At 44.4% G+C, this 22,500-nt stretch overlaps 1 protein-coding gene across 1 annotated transcript in view; it reads right to left on the reverse strand.

The window, feature by feature from the left end:
• Positions 1–22,500, reverse strand: part of LOC134462691 (low-density lipoprotein receptor-related protein 1-like) — a 260,688-nt gene that overhangs the window by 191,927 nt on the left and 46,261 nt on the right. Inside the window, exon 3 of the mRNA XM_063215836.1 lies at positions 5,184–5,321. Coding sequence (XP_063071906.1) covers positions 5,184–5,321 — 138 coding nt within the window. The remainder of the gene's footprint in view (positions 1–5,183; positions 5,322–22,500) is intronic.

The raw sequence follows: 22,500 nt of genomic DNA on the forward strand, positions 1-22,500 counted from the left end.
TACTGTATGTGTGCGGTGCTATCTGATTGTGGGGTGTGTCTCAATATCCCGTTTTCCTGTGCTGTGCTCTTTCTGCCTTTCTGTACTGTGATGGTCCGCCCATCTTTGCCGTACTATGTGCTGTGCTGTGTTGTGTTGTGCACATCTATCCATGCTGCGGCGTGCTATGCTGCCTCTGTCTATCTACAGTATGCTGTGCTGTTCTACTAGGCCCTCCGAACATCGGTTCCCGACCACACTGCGGAGCACTATCGGTTCCGACAATTTCCGGTTACCCCAGCACACTGGCGGGTCAAAGACGTCCAAAAAGGAATTGTCATTCAGTGTAACGGATACCTTCTGCTGACTGTAACTGTAAAAAAACAAGATTTTTCAATTCTTTCAAGTGAATGGATGACAGACAAGGCTTTCATGAATTCACTGGAAAAAAAATAAATAAAAAGAGTCATGTTTTTCTACAGTCAGCAGAAGGTATCCGTTTAACTGAATGACAATTCCTTTTTGGACGTCTTTGACCCTGGCGCAGACGTGCTGTAAACATTGAAATAGGGCTGCACAATTAATCGAAAAATAATCAAAATTGTGATAAAAGTGAAATCGAACTCGTGATTTTAATCGTGATTTAATCGTGGCAATAGTGACCTACTTTTGAGAGCGTCCTTGAAGCCAGAACATACTGACAGGCTGGTGTTTCAGGCCAGAAATCTGTCCACCTAAATGTCATGCTATTGCCTTTACATAATTATTACAATTCATTTTATTTTGCTTATCCCGTATGTAATTCATTCTTGGTTATATTTCATCTTGTTATAATTTTCAAAAAAATCTGCAAAAATCAATAATCGTGATTAATAATCGTGATTATGATTTTGACCAAAATAATCGTGATTATGATTTTTTCCATAATTGTGCAGCCCTACATTGAATGGTCGATTTCATCACAACAGAGCGTGGATAAACAAGGGGTGGCTCCGACAAAATAGAGCTCTGGTGTAACCGGCAGCCGTCATCCGTGGACGTCGACGGCGGTGTGTGGGGTTGTGTTGAAAACAGTGGAATCGAACGTTGGCAGAGCAGTGCTCCGCATTTTTGTCGGACCCAGTGTGCGGAGGCCCTTAATCTTTGCCATGCTGTGTGCAATGCCTTGTTGTGCGCATCTACCTGTGCTGTGCTACCTATCCGTGATGTGATGCGCAGTGCTGTATCTGCCTATCTGTCCAGTGCTGTTACGCCATACTGTGTGCTGGGTTGTGTTGTGCACTCCTATAGGGAGGGAAAGTAATCTCATCGCCCCCTGCTGGCAACGTTCCAACCCCCTGCAACAAATGAATGTTTTTTTTCTTTGAAAAATTACATCTCGGCCCTGACGACGAAGTAGAAGTAGTGGCAGTCATATTATGGGCATGTTGGCCCGTTTTATCGAACCAGGTGGTAAAATGTTCGGTTTTTCACTGATCTGAGCTGATTTTAATATTCTTTAAAAAGCTAATACAGAACTACACTGACTGGCATGTGTGGCTTGTTTACTCCATGTAATTAGCATAGCCAAATTAGCATAGCCAAACATGAGCCAGAGAGGTGGTTACTCGTCACCACAGAAGCCATCATATCTACTAGAGAATTTAAAACCATACCAAAATGATCGCGTGTATATATGTGTAATAAGAAGACAATGTGGAACTCATAGGATTACAAGAATGTGAAGATATGCGAAGAACTTGCGTTCGTTCGCGTTCATTTGTTTCTCTGTGTTGTCAACGAGGCGCGAAGCACAGCATGCTGGGAGCTGTAGTCCGTTTCCGACCAGATTGGCACAATTTCTATTTTTCTTAAAAGGGCAAAAAATGACTTGAGATTTTCACAGGTAGTAGTTCATGCTATTGTGTACGCTGAAAAATGTGTCTGGTGTTATAGTTCCAAGTCATATCTTTGTGGGATTTTTTTAAAAACTTGTCTATGGGAGTTTCAATAGGATCACCCTGGTGTTTGGAACGTAACCGCTAGGATCGCTGTTTTCCACTTTCCCTCCCAATTTGTGTTGTGCTATACCCCTTTGTGTCTGTGTCTCTGTGTCTCTGTGTGTCTGTGTCTCTGTGTGTGTCTGTGTGTGTCTGTGTGTGTCTGTGTGTGTCTGTGTGTGTCTGTGTGTGTCTGTGTGTGTGTCTGTGTGTGTGTCTGTGTGTGTGTCTGTGTGTGTCTGTGTGTGTCTGTGTGTGTCTGTGTGTGTCTGTGTGTGTCTGTGTGTGTCTGTGTGTGTCTGTGTGTGTCTGTGTCTGTGTCTGTGTGTGTCTGTGTGTGTCTGTGTGTGTCTGTGTGTGTCTGTGTGTGTCTGTGTGTGTCTGTGTGTGTCTGTGTCTGTGCGTCTGTGCGTCTGTGTCTCTCTGCGTCTGTGTCTCTCTGCGTCTGTGTCTCTCTGCGTCTGTGTCTCTCTGCGTCTGTGCTGTGCTGTGTCTGTGTCATGCTGTGAGCAAACGGAGAATGGTGAAGGGCTGGGGCTAATTAAAAGGTGGGGGGAATGACTCAGGATGACAGAGACCAAGAGAGACAGGCAGAGGTTTAGCATGCATGGGATTGTCTGTGCCTGAGACAGGCAAGAGAGAAAGAGAGAAGGACAGAGAGACACGAAGAGAGAAAGAAAGAAAGCAACAACGAAAGCAATAAACAAAGCAAGGAAGCAAAAAAAACATGTAAATAGAAAGAAAGAAAGATTGCGAGAAAGCAAAAGCAAGACGAATAGCAAAAGAGACACTTCAGTAACTGTTGCAGTGTGGGCAACTGAAATACTTCTAGGCATACAATAAAATCCAACAAATGGAACAACATGCAATGTCTGTCAACACACAGCACATAAATGGTGGGATGCGGCAGATATGTCAACATGCTGGTGAACACCAGTGAAAGAGTACAGCAGTCTGAAGGGTTACTGCGCTGCATAAAATTAAAGTGAAAAACTCTCTCCCACAAAGTCACACGAAATCCAACTGTTGTGACTTATTTGCCTTGAAACATCCGTGTGTGTGTGTGTGTGTGTGTGTGTGTGTGTGTGTGTGTGTGTGTGTGTGTGTGTGTGTGTGTGTGTGTGTGTGTGTGTGTGTGTGTGTGTGTGTGTGTGTGTGTGTGTGTGTGTGTGTGTGTGTGTGTGTGTAACTTAGCCTTAATTAATCCATTTGAAGTATAATCCTTTCTTTGGATGTTGGCTTTGATGTTGGAAAAATGCACTTAAGAATACTGTTATTCACCAGACCTTCATTTAATTTCAGCTCAGTACTTTGAGTGCACATCTGCGTGTGTGTGCTTGTGCGCGCGCGCGTGCGCGTGTGTGTGTGTGTGTGTGTGTGTGTGGGAAACAAACTACTGTAAGAGGATATAATTACCATTAAGTTTGACATGTGTGTCAGGAGCAGTGGCGGAACAATTGCACACAGGGCCCAAGGACAAAACACTGATAGGGCCCACCATACGGCCTGCCATGGTCTCAATAGGGACCCAACACCCATACAGGAGGGCCCTGGGCCCAGGGGCAAATGCCCCGCTTGCCCCCCCCATAGCTCCGCGCCTGGTCACGAGAGATGTTGTGTGTGTGAAACAGTGCTTATGTGTGCAAGAGATTGTGTATGTTTGCGTATGCAGAGTGCTGCCTGTGGGAATCAGTGGAGATTTATGAGGAATGCCACACACGTCCCACAGCATCAGAGGGAAGGGAAGAGGGGAAACAAGGAAACATCAGAGGCAAGTCTGCGTGTCTGCCCTGAAACGGTTTCTCCTGTGCGTGTACTAATATCGGTTGTGTGTTTATGTGTGTGTGTGTGTGTGTGTGTGTGTGTGTGTGTGTGTGTGTGTGTGTGTGTGTGTGTGTGTGTGTGTGTGTGTGTGTGTGTGTGTGTGTGAGAGAGAGAGAGAGAGAAAGAGGGAGAGAGAGAGAGAAAGAGAGAGAGAGAGACAGAGAGTTCCTCACCTCAGAGAGACCAGCCTTTTCCCATAAACAGATGTGACATTCACACTGACTTCTCTCCCTCCTTCTCTGTCTCTCCCTCTCTCTCTCACACACACACACAGTGAATCAGTCGACTCAGTGCTCATAAACGCCTAGGGTGTGAGGGGTGTGTCTGAGAAGCAGTTAGTGATGGCTGCATCAAAGGCGGTGTTCACACACACACACACACACACACACACACACACACACACACACACACACACACACACACACACACACACACACACACACACACACACACACACACACACACACACACACACACACACACACACACACACACACACACACACACACACACACACACACACACACACACACACACACACACACACACTTTCTTTCCCTTTTTCACTGTGAAATCTGTCATCTGTTTCTACGTCTTTGTCTGTTTGTTGATGTCTGTTCATACAGTATGTATGATGTCTACTGTATATACATGCGTGTATACGAGAACGTTTCTGCAATGTTGTGGTAGGTGTGCATGTCCCATTCTCGCTCTCTCACCGTCTCACCCTCTCTTTTTCTCTCTCGCTCTCTCTCTCTTCAACAATTCCCAGGAAAACAACTCCAGTGTGACTTTGTTGAAATCCAAAGGATTCCATTGGAAGCCACATACACACAGATATGGAACAAAATATGCTGTATCAGTTGAAGGATATCAAATGCATTCAGCACACTAGCTCCCTTTTCCCACACCCGTCTTTGTGAGAAGGGCGTAGTGTAGGGAGTCGTTCTGGCCAGAAAACCACCACAGTGACGCTGCTGCGTGGAGTTGCAGGCTGATAGTATAGGCAGCAGCTTAGTCATTTAAGTGTGTCTGTGTCTGTGTCTGTGTCTGTGTCTGTGTGTCTGTCTGTGTGTCTGTCTGTGTGTCTGTCTGTGTGTCTGTCTGTGTGTCTGTCTGTGTGTCTGTCTGTGTGTCTGTCTGTGTGTCTGTCTGTGTGTCTGTCTGTGTGTCTGCCTGTCTGTGTCTGCCTGTCTGTGTCTCTGTCTGTGTCTCTGTCTGTGTCTCTGTCTGTGTCTCTGTCTGTGTCTCTATCTCTGTCTCTGTCATTCTACATGTATATGTCCGTCTGTATTTCTGTGTCTATGTGCATCTCTGTATGCACCGGTCTCTCTCTGTCTATGTGTGAGTCTGCCTCTCTGTCTTTCTGTCTGTATGTCTGTGAATAGCTATCATCGTCACCTCTGCAGTGGGGTCCCTCGTCTCCTCCATCAGTGCAGTCGGGGACACCGTCACACAGCTTGCTCATGTGGATGCACAGCTCCGTCCCTTGGCACTGGTACTCATTAGGGGGGCATTTGGACACCCGGATATGGGGACCTGTAGAGGACACAAGCACATATGTACATTTACTTTTCATGAGCAGTGTATTCAAAGTGCATAATACAATAGTGTTTCACCATGTTATTTATTGTAATACCCAAAACTACAAACTTCATACTACATACCTGTTTATGTACCAAGTTTTAACTAATTGAACATGTAGCAATGAGTCATGGAGTGAACGTCAAGGTTTGCGGTTGTAAATTGTAACTGTCATGCTAACAAACCCGGCTCTTTAGGGTAGCGGGTCAGAGCCCCAGTTTGGTACCCTTGAAGATCCAGGTTCAGGTCCTGGTGGAGCAATTCTACTCCTCATCACTACACAATGTTACAGATCATTTTTATATCATGATTGTATGATTGCTGCCTAAAGAAAATAAAGCCAATGTTCTCTCTATGTCTAGCTTACACACGCTTTGAATAAGTACAATGTTATTCTACATGTCATGACCTTAGCGTAGCACTGGTAATAACATGAAGGACATTGCTATAGTGCCACATGAGATTTCACTAATCCTCAACCGAGTTAGAGTGAGATCCACCTAATAGAGCTCGGATACTTTGTGCTGTAGCGATTACGCTGAAAACTTTTGAAGCCTAAGGCTAAAAATCACAGCTATCGCTATTGGAGTCACTATTTTTTCAAATGAAATTATTCACATCATCCTCACACTTTGTAAGGGTAGGGGGCAAGGAATGACAAAGAAACACACACAAAGTAGCTCTATGAAGTATTAACATTGCTACCATGATTAGCGGGTGGGGGACGACGAGTGCCACTGCCATGCAAACGTGCCCCTAACTTACAGGAGCAGTCATGCCGTTATGCCTGACAGATTAGACACGCACGGACACCCCTAAGCCCTCCATTCATAAACACGCACGCACGCACGTGCACACGCACACACGCACGCGCGCACACACGCGCACACGCACACACGCACACACGCACACACACACACACGTGCCGAGCTAGTAGCGTGACCTGACAACTGTACAATAAGTTGCTTGCCTTACGCCAATCAGAACAATGGAAAAGAAGAAATAGAAAACGCTCAGCAGAGGATTGTAGACTCAAGCGAGTAGAAGCTCAGTCATGTGCTGTTACCATGCCACTGTACCATAACCAACTTTAGATCACATGAGCGCTAAACAGATTTTTTACTTTCACTATGCTTTCCTGCTTGCATGGAGGATAGCAGTGATGTGTTCTGTGCTATTTAGAGAATATGAGAATATGATTCTTTAAAATCATGCGGGACAGAGGCAGAAACTGTGATGCATTACCAAGTCATCTACATATAGTATCAGACAATGGGGCATTTTCAAATTGTGCTAGATATGAAATACAATGGAATGTCTGTAGGCTACACTTTGCTTCTGTTCATCTTTTTAATTACCATAGGTAAAGGTTTCCAAACATCTGCTCTTCATAACTGTCATCATTTGTATGTCATATGCATACAATACATTTATTTTTTTTCCAGCACCTGTACTTTTCAGACACACGGCATCTTTGATTGTACTAGATGCATAGAAAGATGGGCAACTTGTGAACAACATTTGCTTATCACACGATAACTCCAGAAATCACCATTCAAACTCTATAATGTGGATAAAGAAGTACATGAAAGATTTTTTTAAAGATAATTGGGCTTTTGGGTCTTAATTGGATAGGACGGTGTGAGGAAGTGAGTAGAAAGTATTGAGAGAGCGAAAGGGAAGGATCAGGAAATGATCTCGGGTGGGAATTGAATATGGGTCCCCGGATTTATGGTACTGCACTTTAGCCCTCTGAGCCACAGTGGCCCCGAAAGGGTTACCAGTAATTATTAACAATGACTATGTGTAGGAGTGAGTATGAAGAAGAAGAGTTAGACATACTGTATTATTGCTAAATATAGTTTAAATCTAAATCTATTAAGCAAGTAAGAAAGACATTTATCTGTAAGGCTTTCGTCAAAACCAGCAGTAAAACAAGGTATGCAACAAGCAGGTTGCAACCACCACCACCACCACCACCACCACCAACCCCCAAAACACCCCTCAACACTCCTAAAAACATAGCCACCTCTAGCCCACCGTCAAGGGTACAGCAGAGGGCCTCGCGGCGCAAACAGAAAATGAGTTTGTGAAATGACTAGCTGGGAGGCACAACAAATCCCTGTTTAAATGATGTGGCCGCCATCACACTGTAATTTCGCTTCACTGCGCATCCTCTGCTCAACCTTCTCCTTCAAATCACTTCTCCTGCCATTGCGAAATAGCACTGCGGTTTCACTTACTGTAACGCACGGGAAGGGAATGTCACCTCTGCTCCTCCAGAAGTGGTGTGTGTGAGAGTGTTTATAATCATCCTCACCACACACTGATGCTTAAACTATGACAACGCTGTGATTTACCGCCATGTTAACAATGTGCTGTTGAGCCTTAATGTCGGTTTGATCGCCAGCTTCACATGAACTCATTGTTTACCTCCACGGTGCTCTGCTTGCGCGCACACACACACACATGCCCGAAAGCAAACACACAAATACACACACAAAGCACAGAGTTCTAACACAGTAATGAAACATGGTGCTGCTTGTGGGAAATAGAAGTCCTGTGTTATTCTGATTCATCCTACTGTAGATTTGAGTCTGTTTGGAAGTCTGCCACACTGATTTAGTAAGTGCTCAACGGGAGCGTGCAAGAATATGCTTCATAGTGCAAGAAGAAAAACATCCAGCTGCCGGCGAAAGGTGGAGAAGTGAGAAGAGAGCAATGAGAACACTGGCTTGCTTAGAACACTTAGAAAACTTAGAACAATGTTTTCCGTACAGTGAATGCAATGCCAGCCATCCAGCCAGCCAGGTAATGCCTTGTGCCTTGTTCAAATCATTATTTAAGAAGCGAGAGAGCCTCCAATTTGTTTGGGCTTACTGTGGCATTTTCCCTCCATGATTATGCAAGAAAGTAGGTTGGGGGGATATGTGGAGAACATTATTTGAAGAGCCCGATCAGGGCCTACTTCAAGTGAATAGACCTACTCTTGGCACAAACGGCTCATCCAAGTATCTCGACAGATGCGATCTATAAAAACGTCTTTTCAAGTTAAAGCTAAAGGTATGGAGGCTCAGCAGCGAGTGTCCTTGGTGCCTTTCTTACCTTTTGAGTCTCATGCTACTTAAACTAAGTCTAAAAGCTGGAATCTAAAGGAAAATCAAAGAGTAGGAAAGTAACCGAAAGTGACTGTCCCCTGTTGTGGAGCTTGTGTCTTTGAGGTCCATATCTCCCGGTACTGCCTAAACACAAAGCCAAGCTGTTAGTTTTGGCTAAAGTTGCTCTCTTGCAACCCTCTCATTCTCCCTGCATCACTCCACAACATCTGCTGACCCATTTTTTAAAAATCATAAGGAAGCCGTGACGGACAGGGAGAGAGAGAGAGAGAGAGAGAGAGAGAGAGAGAGAGAGAGAGAGAGAGAGAGAGAGAGAGAGAGAGAGAGAGAGAGAGAAAGGTTGAAGGAGATAGAAAGAGATACAGAGAAGGGGATATTGAATAATGGGTGAAATAAAACGCACAGAATACAAAATGTAATATTAAGAAAGATGGAAGAAGAAACGTTTTACAGAAAAGGTTTTAAAAAAAGTATGTATAGTATAGCGGTTGAAAAAGGTGAGCGACAGGGGGAGAGAGCAAAAGAGAGAGAGGGGGGGGGCATGTCACCCCATGCACAGGAAGGAGAGCAGCCTGAGCCACAGAGCTCTATTCTTGCCCCGACTTGGCACGGCTTCAGTGACAAACGCACTGATAATGTGAATCAGACGGGCCCTTTTTAAAGTCCCGCTGAGGGGTGTCTGAGGCCTGTGGATGACGCCAGAAACCTGCTTATTCAACTCCGGGCGCCGCCATGCAAACGAAGCAGGTCCCCCCATGACCCAGTTCTGGAAAAGTTCCTTTGCTCCCTGAGCTGTGCTTTTCTGCCTGCATTTGCGTTTGTCTATTTGCTTATTTGTTAGGTAGTGATGCTGCGCATAGCACAGAAGCGGATTTGCATGCAATTTTCTGGTTGGACATGGACCAACAAACAACAACATTAGGTAACACTTTAGAATAATGGATGCAAAAAAGCATTATAAAGACTTAATAAATAATTAACTATTGATGAACAAAACATTAACAAACGTTTGTAAATGATTAGGAAATGTAAACAAATGCTTGTAAATGACTAGGAAATGTTATATTAATATTTCATATTTATCAAACATTTACAAGTTGCTTGTAAATGAATAAAATAGTCTGTTATAAGGTGTGTAAAATCTTGAATATATCATTTGTAGATATTTTATAAAGCATTAATAAAGCTTAGTTAATAATAAAAAACATTTGTTAATGTTTTATTCATCATTAGTTAATTATTTACTGAGTCTTTACTAAGGAACATTATTATAAAGTGTTACCCAACATTATTTCAGTGTTGCTCTGATCACCTCCTGGTGACAGTTTTTTTAAGGGTCTTTATTACAAGGTGATGCGGCATACCATGGCCAAGCTCTGAACTCTCCAACTGCTCTGGAGGTTTTTTCTTTTACTTTGGAAGTCTGCCTGAAAGGTCTTCTACACTATGGAGACCATTCAGTTGAACAGCAGGAGTTGGTCCAGAAAAATAAATACAGTTCAAGTGGTGCTCGTGGTGTGTGTGTGTGTGTGTGTGTGTGTGTGTGTGTGTGTGTGTGTGTGTGTGTGTGTGTGTGTGTGTGTGTGTGTGTGTGTGTGTGTGTGTGTGTGTGTGTGTGTGTGTGTGTGTGTGTGTGTGTGTGTGTGACTACAACAATAGAATACAACACATTTTAATACCATAGAGCCACAACTCTAACACAATTGCATTACAGCAGCACAACATTTCCCAACAGTATATAATTAGGCCAAGCACAATAACCATTGTCGGTGCATACATGGGGATATTAGGTCCATTGGTACAGATAGGCTGCAAACGTTTATCCGGATATTCAATTATCCAAGCACTGGCCTCCAAAATAACATTTTGCAATCAGGAGAAATGCAAGTTTGACCTGATTGCCTCAATTATTTTCAGCTCCAACGGACACAAAAGCCAGAGAAACATTGAGGGGGGAAACCCTGTAACCATGCAAGCGAGTTTGAAGCCATTGGCATTTCGAATGGTGGCCTAGTGGTTATATTGTCCTTGACTTGAGCTCCTGTTGGTAAGACAAAAGCATTACCAGAGTCATCTTAATGATGGGCAATGTAGAAGGAGGGAAAACACTGCCAAACATCCAAGCTGCCTAAACCTGTTCCACATTTTGAAACCAGAGTACCTTCAACACCACTGTTTACAAAGTCCAAACATTTTTACATCATTGCATGACGTCCTGACGCACTTCGGCAGGCAGCGCCGTTTTTCCACTGCCTGCATGAAAATATCCAGATAGCCTTTGGAATGGACTGTGGCCTTGGTGTGCTGTGACTGGTGTGCCTTGAGACCTTAAGCTTCTTGATGTGTGGACCAGATCACATGGGGCCTGCAGGAAGACGATTAGCCTGGGAAGGAACCTTTGTGTTAGTCAGGGGGAGGTCGGTTGACCTGTGGACCCGCTGCCTGGCGCGTGGAACTCCTCGAGAGAAAAGACACGTCACATGGCCAGTGTGAGCCTGGGCTTGGGTGACATGGACAACCGTGTTAGATCAATAAAAGCTTTGAAACTTCCCGAACACTGGCCATTTTGCAGCAACTTAGTTATTACCTCCGCCAAGGAGGTTATGTTTTCCGTTGCGTCTGTCTGTCTGTCTGTCTGTCTGCCTACCTACCTGCCTGCCTGCCTGCCTGCCTGCCTGCCAGCAGGATAACTCAAAGTTATGAACCAATTTGGATGAAACTGTGTAGAGTTGTCGGAAATGACAAGGAACAAGTGGTTAAATTTTGGTGGTGAATATTCTTCACCGGGATGGGGCAGATTTTCACATTCCAGTTTCTAAAAAGTAGGGTGTAACAGTCAAATGTTCTATCAAACAGCTTCCTTGTCGGAGGTCCGTAGTCTCTGATTGCATTCCTTGTTAACAATGTTTTTGTCTCAGACCTTCATCAAGAAAAAGAAATTCATTCATTCAGTTTATAATGCTGAATGTCAATATGCATATAGGTCTAAATTAGACCTCCCATCTGCAACTCTGATCACAACATGGTTCATTTACTTTAGACAGAGGAACTATGATGTGGGGTAGAGACAAGACATTTACTCTGTTCCAGCCACTTTCCATCCAAGGGCAGGCAGTGGAGCAAGTGGAAGTTCTTCCTCGCATCACATGGACACAATATTCAAACTAGAATGGGCACTCGGTAGAGCGCAAACCTTCGCCTACACCACTTATTTTTCTACCGAGTGCCCCTTCTAGTTCTGGCCATCTTCAGAGTGTGGGGCATAACATTCTCCAAATTTTGGTGTTAGTTTCATTTAAATCGGACCGGAATATTGTAATATTACATATTTGGCCCAGTCTTGACCTCTTATTCAATTCCGAATGCACACGTTGTTCTGGCATATAGTGCTTGGCCAAGAAAAACGTTTTTGACCTTTTCGTGACCTTGACCTTGACCTTTGACCCAATCACTCCCAAAAAGTAATCGATTGTTCCTTGGGTCATGACCAATCATCCCAGTAAATTTAATAAAAATCGGCCGAATTTACGTTTTTGACCTTTTCGTGACCTTGATCTTGACCTTTGACCCAATCACTCCCAAAAAGTAATCGATTGTTCGTTGGGTCATGACCAATCATCCCAGTAAATTTCATATAAATCGGCTCAATTTACGTTTTTGACCTTTTCGTGACCTTGACCTTGACCTTTGACCCAATCACTCCCAAAAAGTAAGTGATTGTTCCTTGGGTCATGACCAATCATCCAGCTAAATTTCATAAAAATCGGCTCAATTTACGTTTTTGACCTTGACCTTTGACCTTTGACCCAATCACTCCCAAAAACTAATCGATTGTTCCTTGGGTCATGACCAATCATCCCGCTAAATTTCATAAAAATCGGCTCAGTTCTGTCTGAGTTACACGAAGTACAAACAAACATTTTGACCTTGACCTTTGACCTTTGACCCAATCACTCCCAAAAACTAATCGGTTGTTCCTTGAGTTATGACCAATCATCCCACTAAATTTCATAAAAATCGGCTCAGTTCTGTCTGAGTTCTACGAAGTACAAACAAACAAACATATTAACAAACAAATAATTAGTAGCCAAGGTTAATGGGTCATCTACAATGCACCTGCACACAGAGAGACAAAAAGACAAACATGGAGACGAGACAGAGAGAGCTCAGCACTGTTAATAACAGAGATTCAGAGAAAAGAGCAGTGAGTTATTGAGGGAAAACAAATGAGTAAGACTGGGACGCAGAAACCAGATGTTAAAAACAGATACCGGCTGTTGAGTAATGTTGTTTCCTGATGTAGAGGCCAAGAATTGACTCAGCAATGTGGTGGAAGGTACACATGTGTGCATCTGATTTCCCATGGGAAAACTGCAAGGCCAATGAGATAAGCCTTGCTTAACACCTGAAAGACGCCCAGAACCAAAACAAGAACATTTCTTTTGTTTATTTATTTCCTTTTGCTCCAGTGCAACTTAATTACACTCTGCGTTCCTCTCATTTTGTGGTACCTGCATTTGTTGTTGAACTTTTCTGCCAAAATGAGAGGCATCTGGCGGGCAAAATGGTTTGATAAGTCAGACACATGCCAAGCAAAAGAAAAGCCCCCCACTCTCACATATGTAGTTAAACCCATGGGAATGACTAAGCCTGCGAATAATGGATATTGTCACTCACACTGCACATGACTCCCTTATAGGTGAAGGGTCAAGCTCCCTCAAATAACAGTAGCTGCAAATCAGGATCGCGTTGTATATTCCTCACCCAAAAGATAATAGCTCATGGCATGAGAGATCAATAAATAGCTACACGGTAACAGATAATTATGCTAATAGCAACCAATAGGATGTAATTGCCTGGCCTCCCGGGGGGGTTTGGCCACCCTACCGTAGGTATTGCAATGAACCTGTCTGATTGTGTGTGTGTGTGTGTGTGTGTGTGTGTGTGTGTGTGTGTGTGTGTGTGTGTGTGTGTGTGTGTGTGTGTGTGTGTGTGTGTGTGGTATTTGCATCTCATATGCCGTGGCCATCAAACACTACACATCATGTGTATCTAGTGTTGGCCAGGAGGACAGACTGCCATCTCTGATTGCTCATTTCAATTGCTATATGCCGGAGTACAGTGCAGCTTGAAACAATGCTCCCCAAATGTACAGTATGACTGTTGTTTTTCTTAAGGACCATGCTCACAAAAGACTGATAGGTCTAACATGGGTTTGTGTCATCCTTGCAGCCAGGCAATTTGTGAAAGCCATTTACTGGCATGGGTAACTATACGTGGAGTTCAGACAAAGTAAAACTCCTGCAAGGCACTTACTGTATGTAGCAGCAGAGCCTCTGAACAATACCTTTCCCAGGTTCCTTTCAGAGCGGCCTATCAGAGTCGAGACTGCACAATCAAAACATGCAGAGATAACGATCTACTGGCACTTATTCAAAGTGAACTCATGGAACATGGAGCTTCCCATGTTCCAACTTCCTTGTGAGTGGTATAATTTGGGAGCTTTTTTCTTTCAAGTACATAAAAGAGACAAAACGAGGGAGAGGGGAGTAAGAGAGAGAGAGAGAGAGAGAGAGAGAGAGAGAGAGAGAAGATTCTGGCAGCTGACACCTTAAGTGAGCTTGCCTTAATGCTTTCTTCCCCCCCACCCCACTGCAGACCGCAAACGGCTGTCTGCTGTCAGTGGACTTGGTGCTAAGACGCCCGCGGGCTAAGCCGACATGTCTTGAGATTAGCACACACATAGCGCCATTCCGCACGAGGCGCCAGCCAATCCCTCTCTCTCCCCCCGCCTCTCTTCCTTTTCCTTTTCCTTTCCTCTTCATCCACCTCCTTGTACTCCTCCTCTCGCTTTTGCCATGAACCCGCAGTGTACGACAAGCTATGCAGACAGCCTGCCAGCTGAAATCATCAAGCTCCAACGAATAGACCTCACACTAAAGTAGGCAAGTTTTTTGGGGAAAAAAATGGAAAGATGCCGTAATGTGCACAGATATGATACGGACATCAGAGGCAAAATGGTGGCCATGCTGAAGCAAACGGTGCATAAAGTTAGCCAGGCCGTGCCCTCCTAGTGACGAAACACCTTTAGCGCTGCTTCTGGTCAGGCCAAGAGCAAAACAATATAGTTTTTGAGTTCCCAAAAAATCAGGAACTCCTCCCATTTTGTCAGACCATTAGCAAACCAAGGGAGGCATGGCGACCATGCAGTTTGGGAAAATGTTAATAGTTGTGCTCTTGGTCAGAACAAGTCTCGAAGAGATTTGAAAGTCGATGATAATCAGGCTAGCATAAAGTATCAGTATCAGGTTTTCAAAGTCAGGGTGAAAAATAGCCCTGTAGACATTTGCCCTGACCACCAGTGTGATGGATTCTTCTCACACCTTCATGGATTCCAATTGCATCTGTGCCCCGTGGGATGAGCAGAGGGCCAGAGGGCACGGGAGTCATGCATCTGTGATGTGTATGGCAGAGGGCTGCTGCTGTGTTTCCCAAGCAACAGTGGGGGGAAAAAATCAAGACTTCATTCTGAGAGGTACAAGGGCCAAGCCCCCGTGACTCGCACATCTGCGAAGCCTGCATCTGCTTTGTATTTCAGTCGACAACCTTTTCGCCCCCCCCCCCCTCCCCATTCCCTCCATTAACTTTTCCGAGCCGCTGTTCTCATGCAAGCGAACCAGCCGTTACACAACAGTGCCCAACAGAGTCCAAACAGAAAAACTATGAGAGGGAGAGAGACAGACAGGCAGCCAAACAGGCAAGCAGGGAGACAGACAGGAAGACAGGCAGACAGCCAGGCAGGCCGAGTGTCACACGGCTCTTGTGTCATCACTGTAGCGTCTCCAGCAGAAAAGCTTGATGGGATGTGTCCTCGCTGATTGGGCCTGATTGAAGCCATTAGGCAGAGGAGCCGTGACAAAGACTGCCACAGGCCACATCTCAATGGCACAAACACACACACTCGCACGCACACGCACACACACACCCACACAAACCACACACACACACACACAAACATGAACATGAACACAGATGAACGCACGCACACACACAACAAGCATAATCCAGAGGCACAAGCTGTTACCCATTTGCTTTTATTAGTTTCTTCATCTTCTTCATCAGTTTCTTCTTCTTCATTTCTTTCTGGGTTTTGAGGAACAAACGTAACATACCACTTTTTTCTGTGGATGTGTTTCTTCAGGTTTTTTTACTTAAAGGCCTGTGTCGATGTGTTTGTCTCTGTATGGCTGTGCGTGCCTGTTGCCTTGTTACCATAAGCCTCACCATCCTTCCATCACACTGAGTCTAAGCCAAACATGACAAAACTGGTTCAATAAGCCCAATTACAAACATCGAGGGCATTTGCTCGCACTGGAGAGGGGTTATCTGGGATTGGCCACACATGGGCCAAACCATCCACCACACCGTGCTGCACCACACCACTCTGACGCCCAACTCAGATGTGGCATGATGACCCCATCTGGCAACCAAACCCCCCCCCCNCAGACGTTACTCATCCACCCAGTGCAACCCAATACAAGAACGCAGCCAGCAAACACCAAAGGCAAAGCACTGTACAAGTCATGTTTCCATGGTCATGTTCTCAAGGTCCTCGTCTAGTCTGTGGGCTATTAAGCGCTGCTTGTGTGTCTGCTGTTTTTGACTCCGGCCCAGCCCAGTTTTAGGCAAACACCATTCATCCAGGAGATGTCTGTCTATGCATGTGACCTTCTTTGCATTTCCAGCGGTGAGGAGGGAGACACACCTCATTTGCCTGTCTCGGCCAAGGCACACAGACCTACAGACAGGCACGGTTGAAAAGCTCTCCTTGGGATAAATCTCTCCATTTCACCCTGAATCGACCATAATTGCGCTCCATGCCCAGGTAAAGTGTGAATTTCACTATGATGAGACCCAGATCTTTCTTTCTTTGAAAGATCTGGGTATTTATTTGAATCTTTATTGTCCACAGGTGTGGAAACTTGTCAACTTGTCAGATCTGGCAATGTGTGCTGGACCCTGTTACTCTCATTTCATTTAATGTATCAGGACAGTGGAAATTCATGAACACATCTGTAAATGTGTCAGTGATGAGGCAGCATGTCTGGATCATTTGGACGTTTTCAAAGGGAGATGTCAAGCTGGCGCAACCACAGCTAATGTCACTTTTGTGCAAACTTTGTTACATTAATGAATTCTAATTCTGTTTTGTTTACATGGAAAGACTGTTTTGTATATAATCAAGCAAAAAAAAATATTCCAGAAAATAGTGGCATTACCTCTACCAGAATATGAGATCAAAACGCAAGAAAAGTATTTGTAGAGCACACACCTCCACCAAGCCTGCTCAGATCAGCACCAACATTTAAATCCGCTTGAGTCCTTGTACTGGGTCAATGCCGTTTTAGTAGTAACACTCGTCAGGGTGGTGCGAGCACAGCTAATGCTACTATTGTATGGCTTAAATTATTTTTTTGTTTTTGGTTTTTAGTGGATTATCTAAGAAGCATATTCATTGCAGTAGGCTATATATTACTTAAAAATTACTGATTCATTAACGGGCATTAGCTGTGGTTGTACCTGAGGTTGTGTTTGAGTCCAAAAAATACCATTGACCTAACCATATTCTAGCACACATGCTACAACATTTCAGAATGTCTCAGGTGTTGCTATGAAAACCACAGAAAACGTAACCTGCTTCAGGCAGCTCCTAAAAAATATACCTGACAATATAACCTGCTTCAGGCAGCTGCTAAAAAAAACCCACTGACAACATAACCTGTTTGGTGGAGCTGCTACTAAAAATCACCTACAACATTGGCGCCAAAATATTCCCAGACAGTGTGCCATGCACGCTGCCGTCTTCCGTGTGTCACACTGGCTTCCTTTTGCTTGCCCTGGATATGCCACCTCTGGGAGGTACTTAGTCAGCTGGCAGAGAGACGGGGGCACAGCGGGAGGGCATCCACCTCCCAGGCCACCCCTCCTCCCCCAATCCCAGCCCTCCTCCCCAATCCCACCTAAGGCGCATCAGCTGAGGCGAAGGCAGCTTTTCCCCACGGTGTTAAATGTCATCACACGCAACAGCACTCAACACTTTCTGTGTGTGTGTGTGTGTGTGTGTGTGTGTGTGTGTGTGTGTGTGTGTGTGTGTGTGTGTGTGTGTGTGTGTGTGTGTGTGTGAGTGTGTACACGTGTGTGTGTGTACGTGTGTGTGTACGCTAACGTGTGCGTGCGTGCATATTTTCCAACGCCATGTGCAGTAATATAAGAGCCTTAATACAACTCGAAGACAAAATTAACTTTTACAGTAAGTACACCAAGCAACAATAGACATCATGACTCCCTTTGAGCCAGACTATACTAGAAGGCTTTGGCTCTCCTGTTCTGTACAGTTTCATGTAAGCGAGAGAAGAGAGGATGGATTTGGAAGAGACAAAAAACACACGTAAACACATGAATGAACGCACACACGCGCACGCACGCACGCACGCACGCACGCACGCACACAGGGGAAGTGTTTTTGCTCACAGGTGGTACTGCCCCACCCCTCCAATCCACTGCATGCTTTATTTCTTCCTGACACCCATTCATTAAAGGGCAACTAGAACAAGGGCGTATTTTCCTCTCCCAACACACATATAAGGGTCATTCCATGTCAATTCACATGATTCCCTAGAATCTCCCCAGGTGACCCTCTCCGATTTACCCGATATCTCACATACAGGTACCTTTTGATGTCAATTGAAAGAATACCAAGTATTAGCACCCTAGGTCCAACGGTTGCGGAGATCAAGCCCTCCAAAGTTGGGGTGCCATGCCCACTTTTCAAGCCTGTGAATTGCATACAAAATTTACAAGCAGATTTAGACACCTCTGGTTTTAGTTTGAAGGAAGATACAGGCCTGAAAATCACCATGGCCCCTCAATATGACCCTGTCTACCAGATGATGTACTTACAAATGCCATGCCTTGATTATTTTTGGCTATATTAAGCCTTAAAAACTGAATTTGTGAAACGCGTGTTGAAGAGTCTTGCCATTTTGGGGCTCCATATCTTGGAAACTATGTATGCTTTGGGAGTTATAATTGATTTTCCATCATATTTGGGAACTGTACAGTGTATTCCGAAAAATGTAGGGCGCTCAGACTTTAAAGATAAAATAGGAGGGACTCAAAAACAGCTTTGGGACAAAATGACCTTACGGTACCCTCTACTTCAGGCCTCAAATTAACCATGTGGGCACTTGATGAGTGGAACGCCCTTTTAACCCCATGTACAGTAGCACTGTATCAAACATTCAAGCTTGGAACAAGTTCTTCATATTAATCTTGTCCTTCAAAGTATATGTTTGTCCTCTATATCTTATCACAGTGTCTGTTTTGTCTGCTGCCATCTGCTGGTCTAAAAAAGTAACAACAGCGTAATGTAAGAAAACAAAAGGGGCTGGAAAATCTTGCCCGTAATTTACCAATAAAGCACTGTAATTATTATACAGTATATTGCTATGTACTAATTCTGATTTTAACAAGCATGATGAATAGTAATAGTTTAAATAATTTCCTAAGTGTGACTGCTTAATGCTCAATCATGATGCCAGTCCCAAGATGGCCTCACCCTGCACTACATTTCTACCAGACATGGGGGTGGGGGTGTCCTGTCAGAAATGTAATCATAATTGAGCATTCTGCATAATGCTCGTTAAAATCATAATTAATATATAGCAATATACTGTAGAATTAAAGTGCTTTATTGGTAGCCTAGCAAGCTCAACTCCTAGGGGCGTCTAGATTTCTAGGCTACTTTATTGGTAAATTATGGGCAAGATGTTCCAGCCCCTTTTGTTTTCTTACATTACACTGTTGTTGCGTTTTTTTGACCAGCAGATGGCAGCAGACAAAACGGACACTGTGATAAGACATAGACACAAACATAATTTGAAGGCCAAGATTAATATGAAGAACTTTGAAAAACAAAGTTTTTTCCAAGCTTGAATGTTTGATACAGTGCTACTGTACATGGGGTTAAAAGGGCGTTCCACTCATCAAGTGCCCACATGGTTAATTTGAGGCCTGAAGTAGAGGGTACCGTAAGGACATTTAGTCCAAAAACTGTTTTTGAGTCCCTCCTATTCCATCATTAAAAGGCAGAGTGCCCTACTTTTTTTGGAATACACTGTACAGTTCCCAAATATGATGGAAAATCAATTATAACTCCCAAAGCATACATAGTTTCGAAGACATGGAACCCCAAAATGGCAAGACTCTTCATCACGCTTTTCACAAATTCAGTTTTTAAGGCTTAATATAGCCAAAAATAGTCAAGGCATGTTATTCGTAAGTACATCATCTGGTAGACAGGGTCATATTGAGGGGTCATGGTGATTTTTAGGCCTGTATCTTCCTTCAAACTAAAACCAGAGGTGTCAAAATCTGCTTGTAAATTTTGTATGCAATTCACAGGCTTGAAAAGTGGGCATGGCACCCCAACTTTGGAGGGCTTCATCTCTGCAACCGTTGGACGTAGGGTGCTAATACTTGGTATTCTTTCAATTGACATCAAAGGGTACCTGTATGTGAGATATCGGGTAAATCGGAGAGGGTCATGTGGGGAAGGCGTGTGAATTGACATGGAATGACCCATAACCATTCAGCCACACATGCCGCAACACACGTAAGCGCGCGCACGCACACACACACACACACACACACACACACACACACACACACACACACGCACACGCACACAGACACGCACACACGCGACAAGTCCGCACATATTCTGTACTTTCACTGAAACCGCAAACAAACAAATACTAGGAAATGGTACATCACATGATGTTTAGTGTCTACGACAGCCACACAGAAACTTGGTGACAACTTTCTCAGGCTCGAATGCAGTGACCCGTGTGTGCGTGCACACGCGCACACACGTGCGCACACACACACACGCGCCTGGATCCCCAGTGAAAATACACTGAATGCTTATAATGACTCGTCATTTGGCAGATACATTTCCAACCGAACCGAAAATGGCTCTATCAATTCAATGGCCTAATGTGAAGAAAATAACACCATTATACAGTATACTGAATAACACAAAGCAGAACAACCGCCATTCCCCCGACTGCAGACTAAACCCTCACGAGTCATTACCGAATGAGCCATATGTGTCTCTTTGTAAGGAGAAAGAAAACAGAGGAAAGGAGAAAAGGAAGAGAAGGCACAATAGTCAGCTGACATGGAGTACACAGTACAGTAACAATAACTGTGTTGTGGCAACCAGTTCAGAGTGGTGGTAGAGACGGGAAATCAACTCGCTAGCAGTTCCTCGTGTGACTAGCATTACCTTATGTGAGTAGCATTACCTTATGGGACTAGCATTACCTTATGTGAGTAGCATTACCTTATGGGACTAGCATTACCTTATGGGACTAGCATTACCTTATGTGAGTAGCATTACCTTATGGGACTAGCATTACCTTATGGGACTAGCATTACCTTATGAGACTATTACTTTATGGGAATAGCATTACCTTATGGAGTAGTATTACCTTATGGGAGGGGCTACTTTACAGAAAGAGAAGAAATACTTTTTCTAAAGAGAGAGTTTTCTTTCTTTAAATTCCTTTATAATCACAGAAAATGACATGGAGCTGAGGGGGGGAAAGGGAAGAAGGGAAGGGAAGAATATAACACGCAAGGACGGAACCACTGAGCCAGCAGTTTGATCTGTTCAAAGGGGAGCACTAATTATATCACTTATAAAACAGAGATATGCAAATGGCTCATCAAGCAAAGTGGCAAACGAGGTGAGCCGGTAGGAGAGGAAGACCGAAGGGATGGGGTTGCCAACATGCAGAGAGACAAAGTGAAAAAGACAGAGAGACAGAGACCGTCAGAAAGACAGACAGAATGAGAAGCAGAGAGAGAGAGAGAGAGAGTGATGATGCAGAGTAAGTGAGGGAAAAAAAGAATTAGAAGGAGAGAAAGAGACAGAACAAAGACTGCATGAAATAAAACAAGAAAGGGAAAAAAAGCACAAACCCACCACTGAGGCAGCATTTGCTTTTTGCCAGGAGAACAATAAATGGTAGCCTTGAACATAATTTCTTGTCTGCAGCAAATCAGCACAGCCATGTACTGTGGGTCTTCCTCAGAACATCTCAGATATAAATAAACTGCAAACACCTTGCAGTGATTGAGGGTAGGTCTGTGTCTGCGTGTGTACTGTGTACATATGTGTGCGATTTTGTGTCCGTGTTAGCCATCAATTCAATCTCTGCAGAAAACATGACTACAAAACAAAAAGTCTGAAAAAGACTAACTGAAAACATGTTGTGTGAAGACACATTCTTTCCCTCACCACAACTGAAAGACATTTCTTTGCTGTGTGGAGTGCAGAAGCAGTGCTGTGCTGCAGAAGTCTCCTCAGATCCTCGCATAACCCCAAAGTCCCTGTCCCCTGTCCACTTAAGATACCCCCCACCATATCCCCCTCTCCCAGAATCCCAGACTGCCCTAAAATGCACACACACATGCACACACGCACGCACAAAACAGGCAGCCCAGCTATTTCTTTGCCTCTCGGCTCCTCGTTCCAACCCTCAGATGCCCACACAGCCACCCCAATCCCAACCCCACCCCTCAAGCACCACTTCCCCCTTCTAGCTTCTGAGCACAGCTTTCAACCCCCACAACCCGCCTGCCCACAGCCAGGCCCAACCAACCCTCTCTCACCCCATCCCAATGGGACACCCCCCCTTCTGCCCTCAAGAGATTACATAATGTGGGGTGGACTGTGGAATTGAAACCCCCAACACGCTTCCCTCTACTCTGGCTGGTGATCCACAGCACAGCACCCAGGGGCCCTGAAGGCTAAGCAGACTGACTGTACGTGTACACCAGAAATGACAAGGTCTTTGAAGACGTTTTGCCATGAATTGACTGTACTTGCTATGGAGTTGATATTGACCTGTTTGAATTGCCTCATCACATTACAGCTCTGGTGTGTCATG

This window comes from Engraulis encrasicolus, chromosome 14 (assembly GCF_034702125.1).
Source record: "Engraulis encrasicolus isolate BLACKSEA-1 chromosome 14, IST_EnEncr_1.0, whole genome shotgun sequence".
Lineage (NCBI taxonomy): Eukaryota > Metazoa > Chordata > Actinopteri > Clupeiformes > Engraulidae > Engraulis > Engraulis encrasicolus.